This window comes from Lepisma saccharinum, chromosome 13 (assembly GCF_977018435.1).
Source record: "Lepisma saccharinum chromosome 13, izLepSacc3.1, whole genome shotgun sequence".
Classification (NCBI taxonomy): domain Eukaryota; kingdom Metazoa; phylum Arthropoda; class Insecta; order Zygentoma; family Lepismatidae; genus Lepisma; species Lepisma saccharinum.
Window position 1 is genome coordinate 68,679,227 of NC_139241.1, and position 17,699 is coordinate 68,696,925.

Consider the following 17,699-nt stretch of genomic DNA (forward strand, 5'->3'; position numbering starts at 1 on the left):
CATTTATACAGCAGCTATGAACAAACCTCTGACAGAAAGCACCACTCATTTTGGAAAAATAAATTCCTTGAACATTTGCAGGCAATTTTAGAATAAATTTTCAGACAAATCTCTGGTGCTTTAACATGTTCATTACAACATGTTAATCTACACTTACGATTAAAGAGAACAAAGTTTTTTCCGAATTGTTCAAAATAATGAACAAAGCAAATTATAAGAACATTTTTGTGTAGAATATATCCCATCAACAAGCAAATGGCACTATTTTCGTTGATTTCTTCACTCATAAGTTGATTTCCAGAACTCTTCCAGATATTCAGACATACCAGTTTTCCATAGCATTATGCGTTCATACAGCGAATGTATTCAGTGTCAGTGATGTGGTCCCTGTAACACATCAATCTATTCCTTCAATCCTGTGCATTTCGCACCGTGCCATGAAGGCACATGTAGTTTATGTGGGGCTTCTCGATCTCAGCCATTTTGGAGGTGATGTAATCAGCACAATGCTCCCCCAGGTACCCATTGATTTGAGCCCCGGAGCCGCTTTATGCAGGGACAAGGCTACAAAAATTTCAGGAACTGAACCTGGGTCTCCCATGTGGCAGTCAAATGCCCTACAGAAGACCACCATGACTCGAATTACTTTAATCAGGATTACCACATTTGAGAAATGAAAAAGAGGACATTTTCATTTCTCAAAAACTATGTATTGTTCTTAAGTTCATCTGTAAACTTGGCCTCCCCGATGGTGCAGTGGTAGATTAGCTGCCTTGTAATCAAGGGGTCCCGGGTTCGATACCTGGTGGAGGCACGTAGTGGTTCGGATCCCACTTTAAACTGTAGGTCCAGTTCCGATTAACTTTACTGTGCATAAAGTGGACTTAAAGCAACAATTCAATCATCTGTAAACTTACGTTTTCATTTCGGCATTTGTATTATCTAATGTAACTACAGAAAACACAAGAAAGCAAGCTAAATCAAGTGAATGCTACACAATACCACATTCAAAGGAACGTACATAGGACTTCAAGTCCTGAAGTGAATTGACGTGCAAGATGGTTTGTGTAGATCTCTGGTATCAACCTATAGGGTGCTATTGAGAGTGCTTGACATGAGCATCACCAGAAATTTTTGTGGGGGGGGGGGGGGGGGCGTTCCAAGCCATTTATAAAACTTTAATGGTAGAAATTATAACAACAATATGTAATAATTATTGAATGTGAATAACCAACAACTGTTATTAACCTTAGTTACTTCGTTCCAGGAAAAGCTTTAAAGTTAGGGAGAAATTTTAGTCTTTGTGTGGCTTCTCATATAAAACTCTAATTTTTGGAACTTTGAAAACTGTGAAATCATTTATTCTTTGGTGCAACTAAATGCAAGAATATGAAAATATAAACTCATTCCTGTATTTTACGCCTTCTTTTTAAATTTGTGCATTTTACTTTGTTATTCTGTTCAAATACCAACTAACTGAACTTTAGTTTGGTAGCAATAAAAATAAGCTTTATGTTTGTTTGTTGTTTGTTCTGTAACTTGAAATGAACAATGCAAATTTCCAGGATGGACGACCCCCTCTTAATGCTTGGGTATCGATTTTACTGATCATCATATTCACACTCGAAGTAGTGTGGCATCTAGGTAGCATGTTGTGACATTTTAAATTACCTTGATGTATGCATACATCAATTAATGATGTATGAAGTCAAGTGAATGAACAATATGGTGATGTAAGTATTATGCATCTCATAACAACTTGCAAAATAGCTGTCAATAACATTATATTTTCTGTTCCAGGTGGTTACAAGGAGCAATACTTGAAACGAACGCGAAAAACTCCTCTCCTCTTGGCTCGTGCTAAATTTCCACGACCATCTGTGCCACGACTCCTGCATGAACTTCCACGTTCACTATCCTTCCTAATTGTTCGTGATCCATTTGAGCGCCTTCTTTCAGCATATCGCAATAAAATAGAGAACTTCAAGCATAAATTTTATCGCCGTTTGGCCCTTTCGATATTGAAGAGTTACCCCCAAGTTGGGAAACACAGTAAGAACGCAAGAGGGCCGTCGTTTCAGCAATTTGTGAAGTATGTGATAGATACGGCTAAAGGAAATAAGTCAGATGAGCACTGGGCTCCATATTACAGGTTCTGCACTCCATGCCATGTGAACTTCACTGTCGTCGCGAAGACTGAGACACTGAATCGTGATCAAGATTACATCATAAAGAAAGCTGGGATACAGGAAATTGTTAAACCGCAGGTGATAAATGTTGCGGCTGGACTCAAAACCGAAGAAGTTTTATATTATTACTTCAAGCAGCTGGACGAAGAGGTACTGAACGATTTGTATGAAATATACAAAGTAGATTTTGAAATGTTTGACTACAATGCCAACAAATATTTCAATATGGTCGCATCTTAGCATTAAGCGATGCTTATTATTGATCTCTTTCTTAAGTGTATCCTTGCATACAAGCTGGCGTGAACATAGCGCTGTGAAGCCAAATCACATTAGATCATGGCCTCCACTTCTAAGGAGGAACATGTTGCGTCCTTATAAAAGTATCAAGCTTATATGCATACCAAACCGAGTTTCAACAAATGCCAAATATGCTTCCAAAATATGATAAAGGTACAGAAAGATAATTTCGTAGTGTATTTTCATTTTGTATAATCTTTACCTGAAAGATGAGTAATTTGTTATTGATTATTTATGCACACCTAAAAGACAATCATCCCAAATCAAAATAGAAACCATTTAGTTTTGTGTGTATCTGCATATCATATGTTATTATAAGTTAAACATATAATTGTCATGTATTGGTTCTTTGAAAAACTTAAGTGGCTCATGTTGTTGCAATGTCTTACAAGTTGAATTTTCTTAAACTAAATAGCAATAGGCTTGATTTTAATTTAGTATCACTCTAATGAAAAATGCCTTATAAGTTATCTATTTTTTATATGTATAAAAATGTGATACATGTCAAATGCATTGCCTTGCAATGTGATTTAGTTCAATCAATTTAAATGCATTATATTTATGCAATGATGTTACCTTTTTGCAATTTTTAAAATGTATTTATTCATGTATAATGGTTCTGACATAATATATTTTGTATCGGTATCTGACGATTTAAAATAATTATTATTAATGAAAAAAAGCCAGTAATACACAGCAAGTCGATTCAGTTAGCGACAATCTAAAACAAAATTATGAATTATTTCATAAATTTTCTTCACTATATATTTACCTTTTTCTAATTTTGTATGTGTCTGAATCTGACATGGATATTTTGTGTATATTGATGAAGCCAAATGTATACTATGGTGAAAACTGTGATACATATATATTTTATATTTAAAAACATGCGTATTCCCTTGATTGAGTTTTTCCAAAACTGTGCTTTCATATGTCTAAGAAACATTGTTCCAGAATAACTGAAAACATAGGTTAAAACTTCATTTGAATTAATTAAGAACATACAATTTTGTGTGAATGACATTATATTTGAAGGACCATGATGTGCAAAATAGAATTTGTTTTATAATCAAAGGACTGTTCCCTGTATTAATGTTATTTAGTATAACTTTCTCTTACTATGAATTCTGTACTTTTTCTTTAAACTTGTTTGCTATTTTCTTAATATTCCATAGATTGAACTCAGCAGAATCACACAACTCAATTAAATACTTACTGAAAATTTAGTCGTTGGAATAAATATGGTAAAAAATCAATTTATTGTAACAATTATGCAGCAATTTACAGATATAGTACTCTAATCTGAAAATATTGTGATAGTTTTAATTTGGTTTAAGGTACAGTGTGACAAAAGCTTTTGTTTTTCTTCAAAGTTAATATAACATAATTATTAGCATAAAAGTTCATCAGTTGTTTGAAACTTTATAGTCATGAGAAGAAACATATGCAAGCTAATAATATTCATATGATAAATCGTAATTCTAAGAGGTTATTTCATATGCTAATAACATGTATTTATTCTCATCAACACCAGCATAAGACCTCTTCTGAACAGTGTCAATCAATGTTTGTCCCAAAGATCAACTTTGCTGTGTCTGCATGTATTTTGTCTCAAACACTAGAAAATTACCATACTTTATAAATGTAGACTTTTGTAATGCTATGTATATAATAAAGAATGCTCATTTTTCTACCTGCTATAATATGGGTGGATCTCACAAGATTTTTTGTATAATACAACTCCTACATCCCCTTTCCCTTATTGTGCATGATGAATCAAACACATTTTGATCACAATAACATCACAAATTTCAGTCAATACCTGGAAATTTCAGCGCATACATTTTCCTGTGATAATTGAGCAATGTTTTCCAGTATTAAAATAACATATTTTCGGCACACAGTTACTGCAGATCAAACCAATGTTGCAACATTTTTTTTGTATGCTTCAGAAGATACTAACACTACACTAGCAGTATTAGCAGTGGTGGCCTAAATAGAGTGGGGTTGTGGTGGTTTTACCCCCTTTTGGTCCAGTATTTTTAAAAAATGACAAGGACAGGAAAAGATCGCAAAATTAGGGATGACTACTAAAAATTTTTAAAAAAGTATACATAATCCCTCCCTTTCAAAGAATCTGGACACGCCACTGAGTATTAGTAGGCATTAGTTGAGTAGCTCTGGGCATTAACAAGTTTAGTATTTACTGCTGTCAGCAAAGCTACATCTTTGTTATCCCGTAATGGGCGTGGCATGGTCCCTGGGACCCACGGCCTAGACCAACGCTCTCGTTCTCTTAGCAATAACATGCACTTCACTCTCCTTTTTGGTAGCTTCATATTTTGGAATTCCAAGTAACTTTTCTTTTGATAATTGCATGTATGTTCTGATATATTTCAACAACTAAATCATTATTTGAATCTTACAGTCATATGACAATGTATTTATAGAGCTGTTTACGAATATGTGACAGATTTTTGCAGCGTTACATAAACCGAGTAATAAAAATGGCAAAAATGAAAATAATGGATAAAAGTTTATCATAATTGCATGAAGGTCCAAAATAAATGATAATTTGTGTGAAAAAGTTCCCTAATGGTTTTTGATAACTCTTAGAAATAGTAAACTCAATTTGATGGTCCACAGAACCACGTGACGCCCTTTGCGTTACATTCTGGCACCATGCCCGTTACGTATTAATATTAATGCCCCACTACGCACAAGTTACTTACAAATGTATGTTCAGCTACTGGGACAGCGGTGACTGTATGGTTTCAGATCTTACAATGTACCACATCGTACAATAGATCTGGTTAAATATATCAGGCACCAAAGTATGAATTTTAGATTTTTGGATGCAGAATTGAAAAATGACAATTATTCTGGATTGGCTCTTGCTTGTTATGTTATGCAACAGAACATAACCATTGATTTTTTGTATGCTCAATATGTAGGTCCCGATTTTTTACAATTGTGTTAAACTTGTTCAAAATTGCTTACAAGTGAAAAAATTTAAATGCTAAATACTTCATCCACACTAAATTGTGAAATAATGCATCCATCATGTTTGTTAGTGTTTGTTGTAAATTCTACCACATTTTGCACATACATTTGCAAAGAAACTGTGAAAAAAGTACATTTTCTGCTATGCAAGTTTAATGTGTTTGATAACATTTTATCAAAGTGGTATTTTTTGAATGCAGTAATTATTATAATTGATGTGCATAGTGAGACAGATACTTTGCCAGTTCTTATTTTGATACTAATTTTACTAACAATTTTTCACCACATTTTATCAGACGTTGGGCCCCATTTAAAATAAATGTAGTTAACAAAAATATTTTCATTATTGAATCAGGTAACTTCAAACATATTTTAGGTTTAGCAAATAGTGGTGGTGATCTAAAAATTTAGCAAAAAATGAAGGCTTAACCAGGGTTCGAATCTGGTCTGTCAAGTGATTGTGTTAGTTTTCAATTTTAACACACTAAATTTTCATTTAAGAATTATCTTACTCTAAGTGTAAGACAAATGCTTTGTTCTATAAAAAATGCAGCATACATACAAATGTATGGGTATGCTCCAATGAAATAATTGAATACGTCATCTTCCATATCTAGCCTAGACAAGATTAGGCTATAGATGAGTCATACAAGAGTCGCTAACACAGTGAGAGAGACAGATCAACAAACAGCCTGCGGATAAAGAACGCAGGAAACTAGAAAATCTGGGATATATTCTAATTTGACAAAAAAAAGTCAAATTATAATGCATGAATATGATTGGGTATCGACTTTATAGTATATTCTCAAAGACTTGTCTAGAAATTAATGTTTCAGGAACATTTCAAGAAGTTTTCACGCGAGTTGTAAAAATAGAAATTCCTCAAACTATAGAATTTCAATTTCTCCATGCCCCATAATGCACCTCAACAAAACTTTAGAAAATTAACAGATCTATAGAAACAACACTGGTGGCCGCGGTGGCTCAGTCGGTAACGCGTCTGACTACCATGCTAAAGGTCCCGGGTTCGATCCCCGGCCGGTTCAAATCCGGGAACTTTTCTAACGATGGAAGCGGCCCCGGTGCCCACCCAGCGTCGAATAACATGGGTACCTGGGGGAAACCCTGGGGGGTAAAGACGGTCAGGGGTGTGATGTTGATCACATCACCCCCACTCACGACCGGATCAAGAAAGTGTGGGGCGTTACCCCCACACCCCCTATATGCCTTCATGGCATGGTGCTATGCACAGGGGAGCACTTTACCTTTACCTTTATAGAAACAACACTTGCACAAGAAAATCTAAAATTTGAATTATAATGTTATTATCAGGGCTAGGATTTTGATGACCTTAAAATTGCCAAAAAATGACCTTTAAAAAATGCACTTATGACCTAATACATGCAAGAAAATGCCCTATAAACTTAGAAAAATTACCTAAAAATTCTGAAATATTTGTAAATCAAATTTATAAACTACCAAGAGAAATTCAAATTACAAATATAACATTACAGTATCTATCACATGTTCATTGCGTATGATAGTACAAGTAAGAATGTTCACTTTTTGTCATCTTTTACACTTTAAGTACTGAGTTGCAGTACACAACGAAAATCATATGCAAATTTTCAAAAGTGAATGGTTGTCGGACAAGAGAGCCTTGTACGTACATGGAAAAACTGCTCTCGACTTCCACTCACAAAAGAGGAGTGTACTTGAAATGAACAATATCACTTGCTGTTAAGTCACTTTCAATTCCATGGAGTGCAAATTGCTTCCCCAAAAAAATGTCCGATACAGAGCACAAAACTTTGTACCATCTTTTTTCTTTAAAAAAAACAAAACAATAATCCGTCTTGACAGCAATGTATAGAGGGGGAAATCACATTGTTTGAGCTGAATTGTTACACAACAGCTTGTATCAACAATATCTACTGCACAGAATGTCTTTGTTTCTTCAAACACAGTTGTTCAGAACTGCACTGAAGGCAATGAGACGAGAGTCGGCAATCTCTCCCCTTCAAAGAGTTACATTTGCATGTAAAATGCCCCTTCTTCACCAAAATGTAGAATATGACTTTTAAAAGGCCGAAAAATGACAAACTGTTTAAAAGGTTTAAAAAATTACCTTTACTCTCCTATCTACTTATGCAATGTTTCTGCCTTACCAAAAAAAAAAAAAGATGCATTTGCATCAAAATCTTAGCCCTAGTTCAGTGGCGTGGCGTGACTTTTTCAAAAGTGTTACCGGCTATCAGTACGACAATTATGCCTGCTAGACGTTATCAACCCCCATCCCCCGTTATAGCAAACATGTCTCCGTGCTAGATATTTGTTCATTTCGTTCTTGTTTTGCCATCAGCACAGTGATTTAGCCACAAACACTCCTAGAAAGAACTACCACTCATGAGACAGTTACCACGAAAATCCAATGAATAGTGGTAGACCTTTGTCAATTCTTCATCTGTCTCTGTTTCTTTGCAATGAGGTGCGAAGGGGAAGAAGAAGAACCACACTTTTCTTGGGTCAGTTTGATGTTTGTGTGGCGAGCACTGAGCAGACGACAGAACTCCGCTCCTTTGTGGAAGGGAAGCCCAGCTGTACGTACTACTGTTGCCAACTTAGAATTTTGGAGCAAGGTTTGTCCAAATCACAAATACCACCAAGGAAATATATTTTCGTCTACTACCTAACCGGTCTCAGTTGTAGTTCAATCCAACCTTGGCTCTGCAGTCTACCTACAGTTGCTTCACAGAAATGGTATTCGTATTTTAGGCGGGATTTAGCTCTTTTCTGCCAATCCAATGTGACAACACTGGCTGATCCGGTAGGTCTGAACGGCAACAGGGCCCCTTAATAGGCATATGAATAACCCCATGCCCGAAAGTCCTTCCCTGCTCTTTCCTTGCATTGGCACCGTCTTCTCCCTTGTTGCCTCTTCAGGGTAGCGGAATGGCCTCCCTCTTCACTTCTGTCGGCTGCAGAAAAAATGTCCTAGGCAATATCTGCTCGTCGGCAACGGTATTCATTAACGTATTTAACAATGTTGTCATTTTATTGAAACCACGCCATGCCTCTGCCCTAGTTATTATATAAACTGATGTTTTAAAGTATATATTTTCATGGTATCCAGTTGTTTCTCTACAACTGATACGAAGTTCTGTCCTCCTTCGTAGCTGAGCGGGTTAAGGCGTTCACTCGTCTTGAGATCGTTCGCTGCCGGATGGCACAGGTTCGAATCCGGCTCTGGTCGGAATTTATTCGGTCTACGTATAGGGCCGGTGGCAACCCACCATCGTGAGGAAATTGGGGAGCTCCGAGTGAGTGAGCGTAATCCGGTCACAGAGACCTACTATAACGGCTGTGGATACGTCGGGCTGACCCCCCCCCCCCCCGACTATTCCAATACTGGTTGAAGATCTCCACGCTTAGAGGTGACGAAGGAAAGCGTGGGAGGGAGACCGGCAGACGGTAGGTATGCCTAGGCCCTTCATGGGCTGTTGTGCGACGGATACGAAGTTCTGCACTAAAAATTCAATGGATACTTTTCCTTCTTAGACTACGCTATGACCTGGTATCACTAAATTGAAAAAATGTAATAGTACATGTGATAATTGACTGCAGGAGTTGCAGAACACCAGATAGCACACGCTCTGGTCGACCAGTCACCACCCAAGCAAACAACAAAAACGACACATACGCAGACATACAGGCGACAACAGCACACCTAGCGGCAATTTAGGAAGAAACAGCAGACACACACCAAGCAATGACAACAAATTTCAACGAGGATGGTGCCAGTGGCTACCAAAATTAATAGAAATTTTACTTAAAACAGCTTCGCGGAAAATGTGAGTACCTGTATTATCTATTACTGCATCTCTCATTCCCATAATATGAAAGAAAAACTACATAAACGAATGCTCTTCTGGCCCAAATATGCTTTTTTTAGGATATTTAGGAATTTGTTAAACATGACTGGCCCAAGAACTCCCTCTTCTGCCTAATGGTTCAATTTTTTGGTGCCATCACTATGCAGTATCAATTCCCTTGTCTTAAGTGATTTTCACTAGAACTGGGAGCTATAAGGCAATTATTATGATCTAAAAATTGGATCAAAGACATATATCCTTATGGCAAAAGAACATATACTCTTTTCGTTATTGAAAACAACAATCTAGACCAGCCATTCCCAAACTGTGATTTCCTGTCTGCAAATGAAGCAACACTACCAGACAGTGTGATGTAATGGTGAAACATCTGGAATTGCTAGGATCCACACTCGGACAATATTTTCCGTCTCTGGTTGAGAAAATCTCGTGGATCAGAAATCCCTTCTTGGAAACTGAACATGAACTGCCCTCCCTTGAGGAAGATCAACTAGCCGAAGAATCTTGCGACTCTTCTTTGAAGACCCTCTCTCACAACTCCAAGTCTCTGATCGATTTCTGGATCCATGCACGTTCCCTATATCCTGCCATTTCTAGAAAGGCAATACTGTGTTTAATGCCTTTAACGACCACATACCTGTGTGAGTGTACCTTTTCTGCTCTCACACAAATCAAAATGAAGCACAGAAACAGAGCTAATGTAGAGGCTGATCTTCGGCTTCAAGTAACTACCCTTGAACCAGATCTACAACGCTTAGTTTCTGGAAAACAGCACCATCCGTCCCATTGATCCAACAACTGTACCAAGTGAATTTTCTCAATAAGTTTCCAGATCCAGACTGTTGTAATTATTAGCCAAGTGTCACATTGTTTTATAATTTTTATTCACTTAGGAAGCATGTTTATGTAAATGATGTTTAATTAAACTTTAAAAAGTTTAAAGGAAAGTAAATATTAGGCCTATATTATACAAATAAAATCAAACATGGTAACATTACAAAATTCTGTCTTTTGTTTACTGAATTAATAAGTATTATGTTCTGTGGCTAGGGGTCCTTGGACATGCATGCGATATGCTGAGACACCTTGATCTGGACTATTAATGCATAGTTATATCTTGAAACCTTTCTTTCATCAACTACACACAATCATCGCTAGTTGAATATTATCCAAAACCAGCTTCAAAATTCTTCATAAACATGGTGTAAAGCATGCAGCACACAAATTATTGCCTACAATCTCAAAAACTCTCTTGGGCTTGAAGAAAAATGCACCATTTTACCTTGATATGCCTACATTGTATCCTCACTGCAACTTTCGATACATAATGCAGCAAACATTATTCCACTGCAATACAACAATGCATAATGCACGATAAAGATACAACAACTGAGGAAGACTTCACACCAAAGTTACAGTGATATGCAACACGTCACTTGAAAAGGAACCAATCGACAACAATTTTTCACACCGTAGTGGCGTGACAGGCTGCACAAGCCTGCATTTGATTGGCCAGATCCTCAAGTGACACATGACATGTGGCTTGAACTCTCCCTTAAACATGCAACGAACTACAGAAGACAAAAATTAGGGCTGAGATGATTCAGATGTATGAAATTGGAAAGCATAAGTGTGTGTATTTTGTAAATTTGTAATGCAAACAAACTTTTACAGTGCCCACAAATTATGCAAAATATCAAATTTTCACTAATACTTTGGCAGAATTGGATGTCATTTGTTTGTGAAAATCTCGTTCGATGCCTCAGCAGAAAAGACTATATGCATCTGACATTCCAAATGGAGCTGAACCACGTTTATATGTAATGTAAGTACATGCCAAAAATTTGTATTTTTTAAATGCGAGAATTGCACTGAAGTAATTAAAAGTGTACGCTCCAAAATATATAGATTCTGATCGTGTCACACGTGAGCCTATGAATACGGTTAACTGATATGGTACTGTTGGAATGTAATATTTACGTCCTAAACCTTACACTTTCTAATAAAAGAAAACTATTCTGTTACGGACTATTAAAATATACTACTAAACTTTTTGTCTTTTTCTCAAATGAAATGAATGATGTAAATTTCCATGTGGGCTTTTGGAACTCCCTCACCATTTTCCTCCCATGGCACAAAGCCTAGATGCATGATCAGACCATCGAGTTCCATCGCCACTGTTTTCTCACTTTCGAGATAACAGTCTGCCACTACTGCTTTCAAGTAGACGTAATTGTACGCACAATGCTGAGCGCTAACCGGTACATCATGGTTATCGCCTAAGCCCCAACAAATAAAAAACAGTTGTACTCACTGGACAGAACAGTCAGCAGGAAGATGTAGTCCGAGAAGGTTATCAGGCCAGAGCTTCCCAATTTGTAAAAGATGCTGTCTTGATCCAATGCGAGCTCCAATTTAGTGTGAACATTCTGGAAAAGGGCAAGCATGTTAGCTACGAAGCTAAATCAAAAGTAGTTATACATACACTTAAGTAATTGGCTAACTTTAACCAATAGATTTACTTTAAATAGTTTTGTTCCCAAGTGGATGATGGCAGGGGCCACCGAAATTAATAGAACCATTAAAAGTAAGTCTAGTGGATAAAGTTAGTAATTCACTTATGTGTATTTATTGTACTACTGCAAAACATGAAAAAAGTAGTTATGACGAGTATGAAATAACATGTTAATCTCTTTTTCATATGATTACAACCTCTGTGGTGGAGTAATTAAGCCAGAGGTCATAGCATTGAATGCTGGTTGGGCATGAATGTATCATCGTGTTTGTCCAATCACCATTTCATCAGCTCATCTTTCATTCTTATTGTCGTGATTAACCCAAGAGCTAGAAAAGCAGAGTAACATAAGCAAAATAGAAAACATTATAACCTACATGGTGCTACAAATTTGCAAAGTGGCTTTTCATTGGGAAACATATAGCCAGTGCAAGTTCCACTACAGATGCTACCTGGTTTTCTAAACCAAAGTCTGCTATCATTTATTTCAAATTATGATCCAATGGTCCTATTAATGCTGGGTTAACAATGAAAATTTGGGGTTCGCAACTCAGTACCACATTCGTCAATCAATCGTCAATACAGGCAGTGGGGTTCTGCTCCCCAAAAAGAGTTGCTGCACGATCAGAATTTTATTGGTATTAGTCAATAGGCAAATTGTCAGTTTTGTCATTCTTAAAATGCATTTGGCCTAAGCTGTTTCAGATTCCACACTTGCCGAACATTGACCTTTCTAGCTGAAACCATTCATCACTGTTTCTATCCACTGTTATCCCCAAGTTGGGTGGAAACTGTTGAACAGACAAGCTAATCAAGAATGCACAGTACACTCACCACTTCCACGAAAATTATGTAAAACAAATCAATGCTCCTTACTGTCTACTGGATGACTTTTCCTTATTTCTGATTGGCAGAGGAACTATCGATCGCTAGTGCAGGAAACATAACAGGTTAAATTAAACACAGTTTACATCTGTATAAACAGACTATAACAGAGTTGAAAATTCTGCCCTTCTTTTATTTTATTTTTCAGCATTATGGTGTGAAGTAAATGCTTATATGTGCATGTTTCTTCCAAAGCAAAAACTTGTAGTGAACTGGTTGCATACGTGAACTATGGAGGGTCTTCATGGACCACTTTCCATTAAATAAATAGCCAACGGGTATGGCACACATCCTTGTTCTTGGCCAATTTTGACAAACTTCATGCTTAAACTGTAGTATATGGAAAGAGTTGAAAAACATTTACAGGACAATCATGAGATCTTAGTCATTTTTTGTGGTGTGGAATATCCCTATGAATGGGTAAAATGTAGTTTTTACAAATGTGTCCTTCCCTTTCTGATTGTCTGAGTTGGGTTCTAAGTGCAGTTTATGCACAGATAGGTTAATCGGAACCTGACCTACAGTTTAGAGTGGGATCCGAACCACTGTGCAATGTGCCTCCACTGGATATCGAACCCAGGACCCCTTGATTACAAGGTGACAGCGTTACCACCGTGCCATTGGGGAAGCCCTTTTTCTTTCTCTTTCTGTGAACAGAAAACACTCAGCACCGTTTACTTCCATTTTTCTTTCTTCCTTTGAATCTTGTTTCTGCTAACACGTTCATCTCTTGATGATCATCTCTCTTACAATTTGCCATGCTGTCCAATAAAACACATGGCAAACATTTTGATGTGCGACAATTGACCCACCAACCCTCCCCCTTCACACCAAACCCATGTATTGGAGTCTTCTATGGACATTGAAGCTTCCAGTAATAATTCAATATATTCGCTTAATATCATGGATATTTATTTAAAACATTTTAACCTCTTCACAGGTTAAATATCATTCTGGTTTCAAACATGGTTACTTTATTGATAAAAATGTTGGGCATACAATCTGAAATCATTTTTAATCCCTCATTAAATTATGTCAAATTACTCAATTATTGTAATCAATTTTCAAATATAAATAACAATCTTACCTTTAAGATTCATTCTACCTGAGACTTGTTCTATCTTCCTCATATCTGCTTCTTAAGGTACAAAATGGATGATAATTGTTATGACACATACATATATTTAAAAGCATCAAGAGTCATAAAGGTACAATTTTTTTCACGATTCAATTTGAATGTATTAGTATGTAGTCAAATCATAGATTAATTACTTTCAGCAATGCTCTTGAGTTCAAAAGGTCTTGATTGAAATACTGTCCGATGTGTGATGAAATCAAATAATTTAATAAGTAAACATTATTAAGAAAAGAAAAACCTGTGCATTTTATGAGATTTTAGACAGCATGGGCTATGCAATGCTCGACTAACAAATTTGCACTGGAGTGGACAAGCAAAACTTTTACAACTCTCCCTACCAAATTATCTAGCAGCAACTGTCCATCGAACTGTCTCACATTTGAAACTCTCTAATATGCTGATGACAACTGTCCACCTAACAAAGTTGCCTTAGAAAGCATTAGAGCTCTACAAAGTATGCTGATGGCAACTACAACATTTTAGCTAACAGCACTTGAAAACATTTGAACTCTACACAGTAATGCTTGAAGTGAGGGAGGGGAGGGGTTGTATCCCTCCAGCTAGCAACATTTTTGCAAAGCATCCCAAAACAACCCTTCCCCAGCTAACATTTCCACTTCAGGTGCTGCTACAAAATATGCAAGTATGCTGGTGCTTAGTATCCTTCCACTCCCATGCAGCGGTGCTGCACTTGAAAGCATTAGAATTCTCTCTACAAAATATGCTGATGACAAATATCCACCCAAGAGCTCTACATTTGAAAACATTGGCCAACAAAGATTTCTACAAAATATGTTGATGGAAACAGTTCACCCACCAGTTTTGCATTTGGCCGTATTTACTAATGTATAATGCACACTTTTTTCCAAAATCTTTGCCCCCAAAAACTATGGTGCGTATTATGCACAGAATAATTCAGACAGCCGACATGAAACCGTACAGGATTATTCCACGATTTTGTGACACTTGCATTGATTTTTCATGTTTAAGGAACCCTATCATGTTATATATCGTTGTAAAGCTTAAATTTTGTAGTTTCTGAATATGGCAACAGTATTCCATTCAAGATGGTGACACTAATGTGCAATGTGGTTGAAATAAGTTCATCACAAAATCACGGAACGTTGTAATTTTTATGGTACTTTGGATGAAAGAAAAGAATGAAAAAGAAAACAATAATTAAAATGCATTACCGGCCAAATAATATTATATATATGGAGCGTGTAAATGTCTTAATGGAAGAAATCTTGTGCTGCTAACTGCTTGTTTGAGGGTCCTGAGTGAGCCTCATATAAATGTTAGGTTAGTCACGGAAAAAGTATATATTTTGAAGTTTTTATAAGAAAAAGTAAAGGATGAATGAGCAAAACCACATATAAAAGTTTACGATTTTTCACTTTGCAAAGTAATCTTTCCTCTTTCCTCTCCCATTCATGCCACATGGCCTGCCCATCTAAGTCTTCTTGATTTAATTATTCTAATAATATCTGGACATGAATACCAATTATGTAGTTCTAAATTATGTAACCTTCTCCACTCACCTGTCTCCTCCTCCATTTTAGGTCCAAATATTTTCCTAAGGATTTTATTTTCAAATATTCTCAACTTTTCTCTAACACATCACTTTGGATTAATACTAACCAAAATATTATTAAAACAAGAAGATCTATAGGCCATTTCTTGAACCTGGATTGTACTGCACATTATATACAATATATAATTGTTTGTTACTTTTCTCCATCAAAAACCAGTGTGTGCATTATACATGCATAAATATGTTATGCTGATGGCAAACGTCCCCCATAGGTCCAGTCTCGATTAGCCTTTATGTGCATAAAGTGGACTTAAAACATCAATTCAATCAATTTTCCAGACCCCATCTGGACGTCCATGAGGACCAACTAAGGTTTCAGAACTCTCTCTACAAAATATGCTAATGGCAACTTAACAGATTTGCCTTGGAAAACATTACAGCTCTCTCTACAAAATATATTGATGGCAACCGTCCGCCCAACAATTTTGTATTTAAAAGCATAGACTGTACAAAATATGCTGATGGCAACTGTCCACCTATCAGCAACAGCTCTGCATTTTGAAAGAACTAGCTTACTCCCACCCTCATCCAAAATCTGGCAATTGCTACTGTCCAACAGTGTCGCACTTGGCAACATGACCAACAATAACTTTGAAGCTCTCTCCAAGAAAAGAAAAGGGTGATTGACACTGTTCCACCCACAAGCTTTGAATTTCAAACATCGAGCTACCTCTATAATATATGCCAATGGCAACTGCCCACTCAACATATTTGTATTTGAAAGCATTGACCAGCAATCGCTTAAGAGCTCTCTCTAAACCAGTGGTTCTCAAACTTCACGAGCCTGTGGCCTGGTAAATTGTGTTTTTAGAAGTTGATGCCCCAATCCCAATAATTGTACTCATAATACCTGTCTATTTTTTTTACTTCATACGTTAATTAATATGAACCCTTGAAATTAAATAATTATGGCAAAATCATAAAATATAAAATATGATTTAAATTAAATGACAACAACTGGATCTAAAAATCCTTTTAGTTTACTCTGGCTAATATCATTAAATTCATCTGGTAAATGCTGATTTTCATTGGCATACCGAAAAATTCAAATTAATTAGAATATTTTCACTTCCAAATATTTATTAATGCTGTGCAAACTAAAGTGGTAAACTTCAGGAGAACCTGTCACGTCCCAGTGATCGGTACTGGACTGCAGCCCAGTGGAAAGCACTGATCTAAACAATATGCTGATAGCAACTGCTCCACCCACAGGTTTTGCATCTGAGATCATTATAGCCCTCTCTACAAAGTAAAACTATTAACTCAACAGGTTTGAAATTCATTTTTTTTCTTTTTCATACAAGTGAAATGTTGTGGCATGTTACTTTTTAGAGATATGAGAAAAAATTCACATTCAGATCACAAAATACAATCACATGTAATACTCTCTCTTGGCCCTGACTTTTCCATGATTTCCAGGCCAGCAGGAACCCTGTCCAGGAATTCAGGAACAAATTACCAAACGCAAGAGCATTGCCAACAGGAAATTCTACATTTTCAACTGAAACAAAGTGAAAATATCAATTAAATCAGTGTTACTTTATGGCTCTTGATGCATAAATCTAAGCACATATTCTTTGACTATTAGCTTTCCATTTTAAATTTCGAAGCCATTAGTTGCTTACATTTAAGAATTAAGCATAAACATTTCAGAAACAAATTAGCGTAAAGCTGAATTTAACAAGGTGGCTCAAAGCAACACAATCAATCGCTTACTTATATCTACGCATGCATAGTATTTCTTGTTACGAAGCGAGAAGTTAATTGTTAATTCATCCTTGTTCATTCCAAAACTTTCCACACATTAATAAAGTTAGTATAATTGTTAATCTGCAATAACATTGTGAAAAATTATAACCAAAAGCCCTGCTTTACAAACTGTTATTCAGGCAGATTGTGATGTTTTGTGCACTGTCACTAACGAATTTTTGTTCAGAGTAGTTCATTATTATTTTCAAACAGATAAAAATTATATTTTCATGAACATCATATTCACATTATTGAAGTGTTAGAAATTCAAAGACAAAAGGTAATTTCCACAAACACAAAATATCCACCCATTTGGAATGCAAAAACTGCAAATTCTACCATTTGCTTATCCTGTGGAATGGTACCACCTTTGACAGTCAAGCTGAATTGACAGGTAGTGGAAGTTGTAGAACCAACAATGCGAACCAAATGGACATCG

At 36.3% G+C, this 17,699-nt stretch overlaps 2 protein-coding genes across 5 annotated transcripts in view; one reads left to right on the forward strand and one right to left on the reverse strand.

Moving 5' to 3' along the window:
• LOC145997400 (carbohydrate sulfotransferase 11-like) overlaps positions 1-4,275 on the forward strand; it is a 79,706-nt gene extending 75,431 nt beyond the window's left edge. For all 3 annotated transcript variants that reach the window (XM_083134399.1, XM_083134398.1, XM_083134400.1), the window contains exon 4: positions 1,801-4,275. In XM_083134399.1, the coding sequence (XP_082990525.1) occupies positions 1,801-2,429 (629 nt within the window). In that variant the 3' untranslated portion in view covers positions 2,430-4,275. The remainder of the gene's footprint in view (positions 1-1,800) is intronic.
• LOC145997401 (calcium uptake protein 1 homolog, mitochondrial-like) overlaps positions 1-17,699 on the reverse strand; it is a 236,586-nt gene that overhangs the window by 158,016 nt on the left and 60,871 nt on the right. For both annotated transcript variants that reach the window (XM_083134402.1, XM_083134401.1), the window contains exon 6: positions 11,694-11,808. In XM_083134402.1, the coding sequence (XP_082990528.1) occupies positions 11,694-11,808 (115 nt within the window). The remainder of the gene's footprint in view (positions 1-11,693; positions 11,809-17,699) is intronic.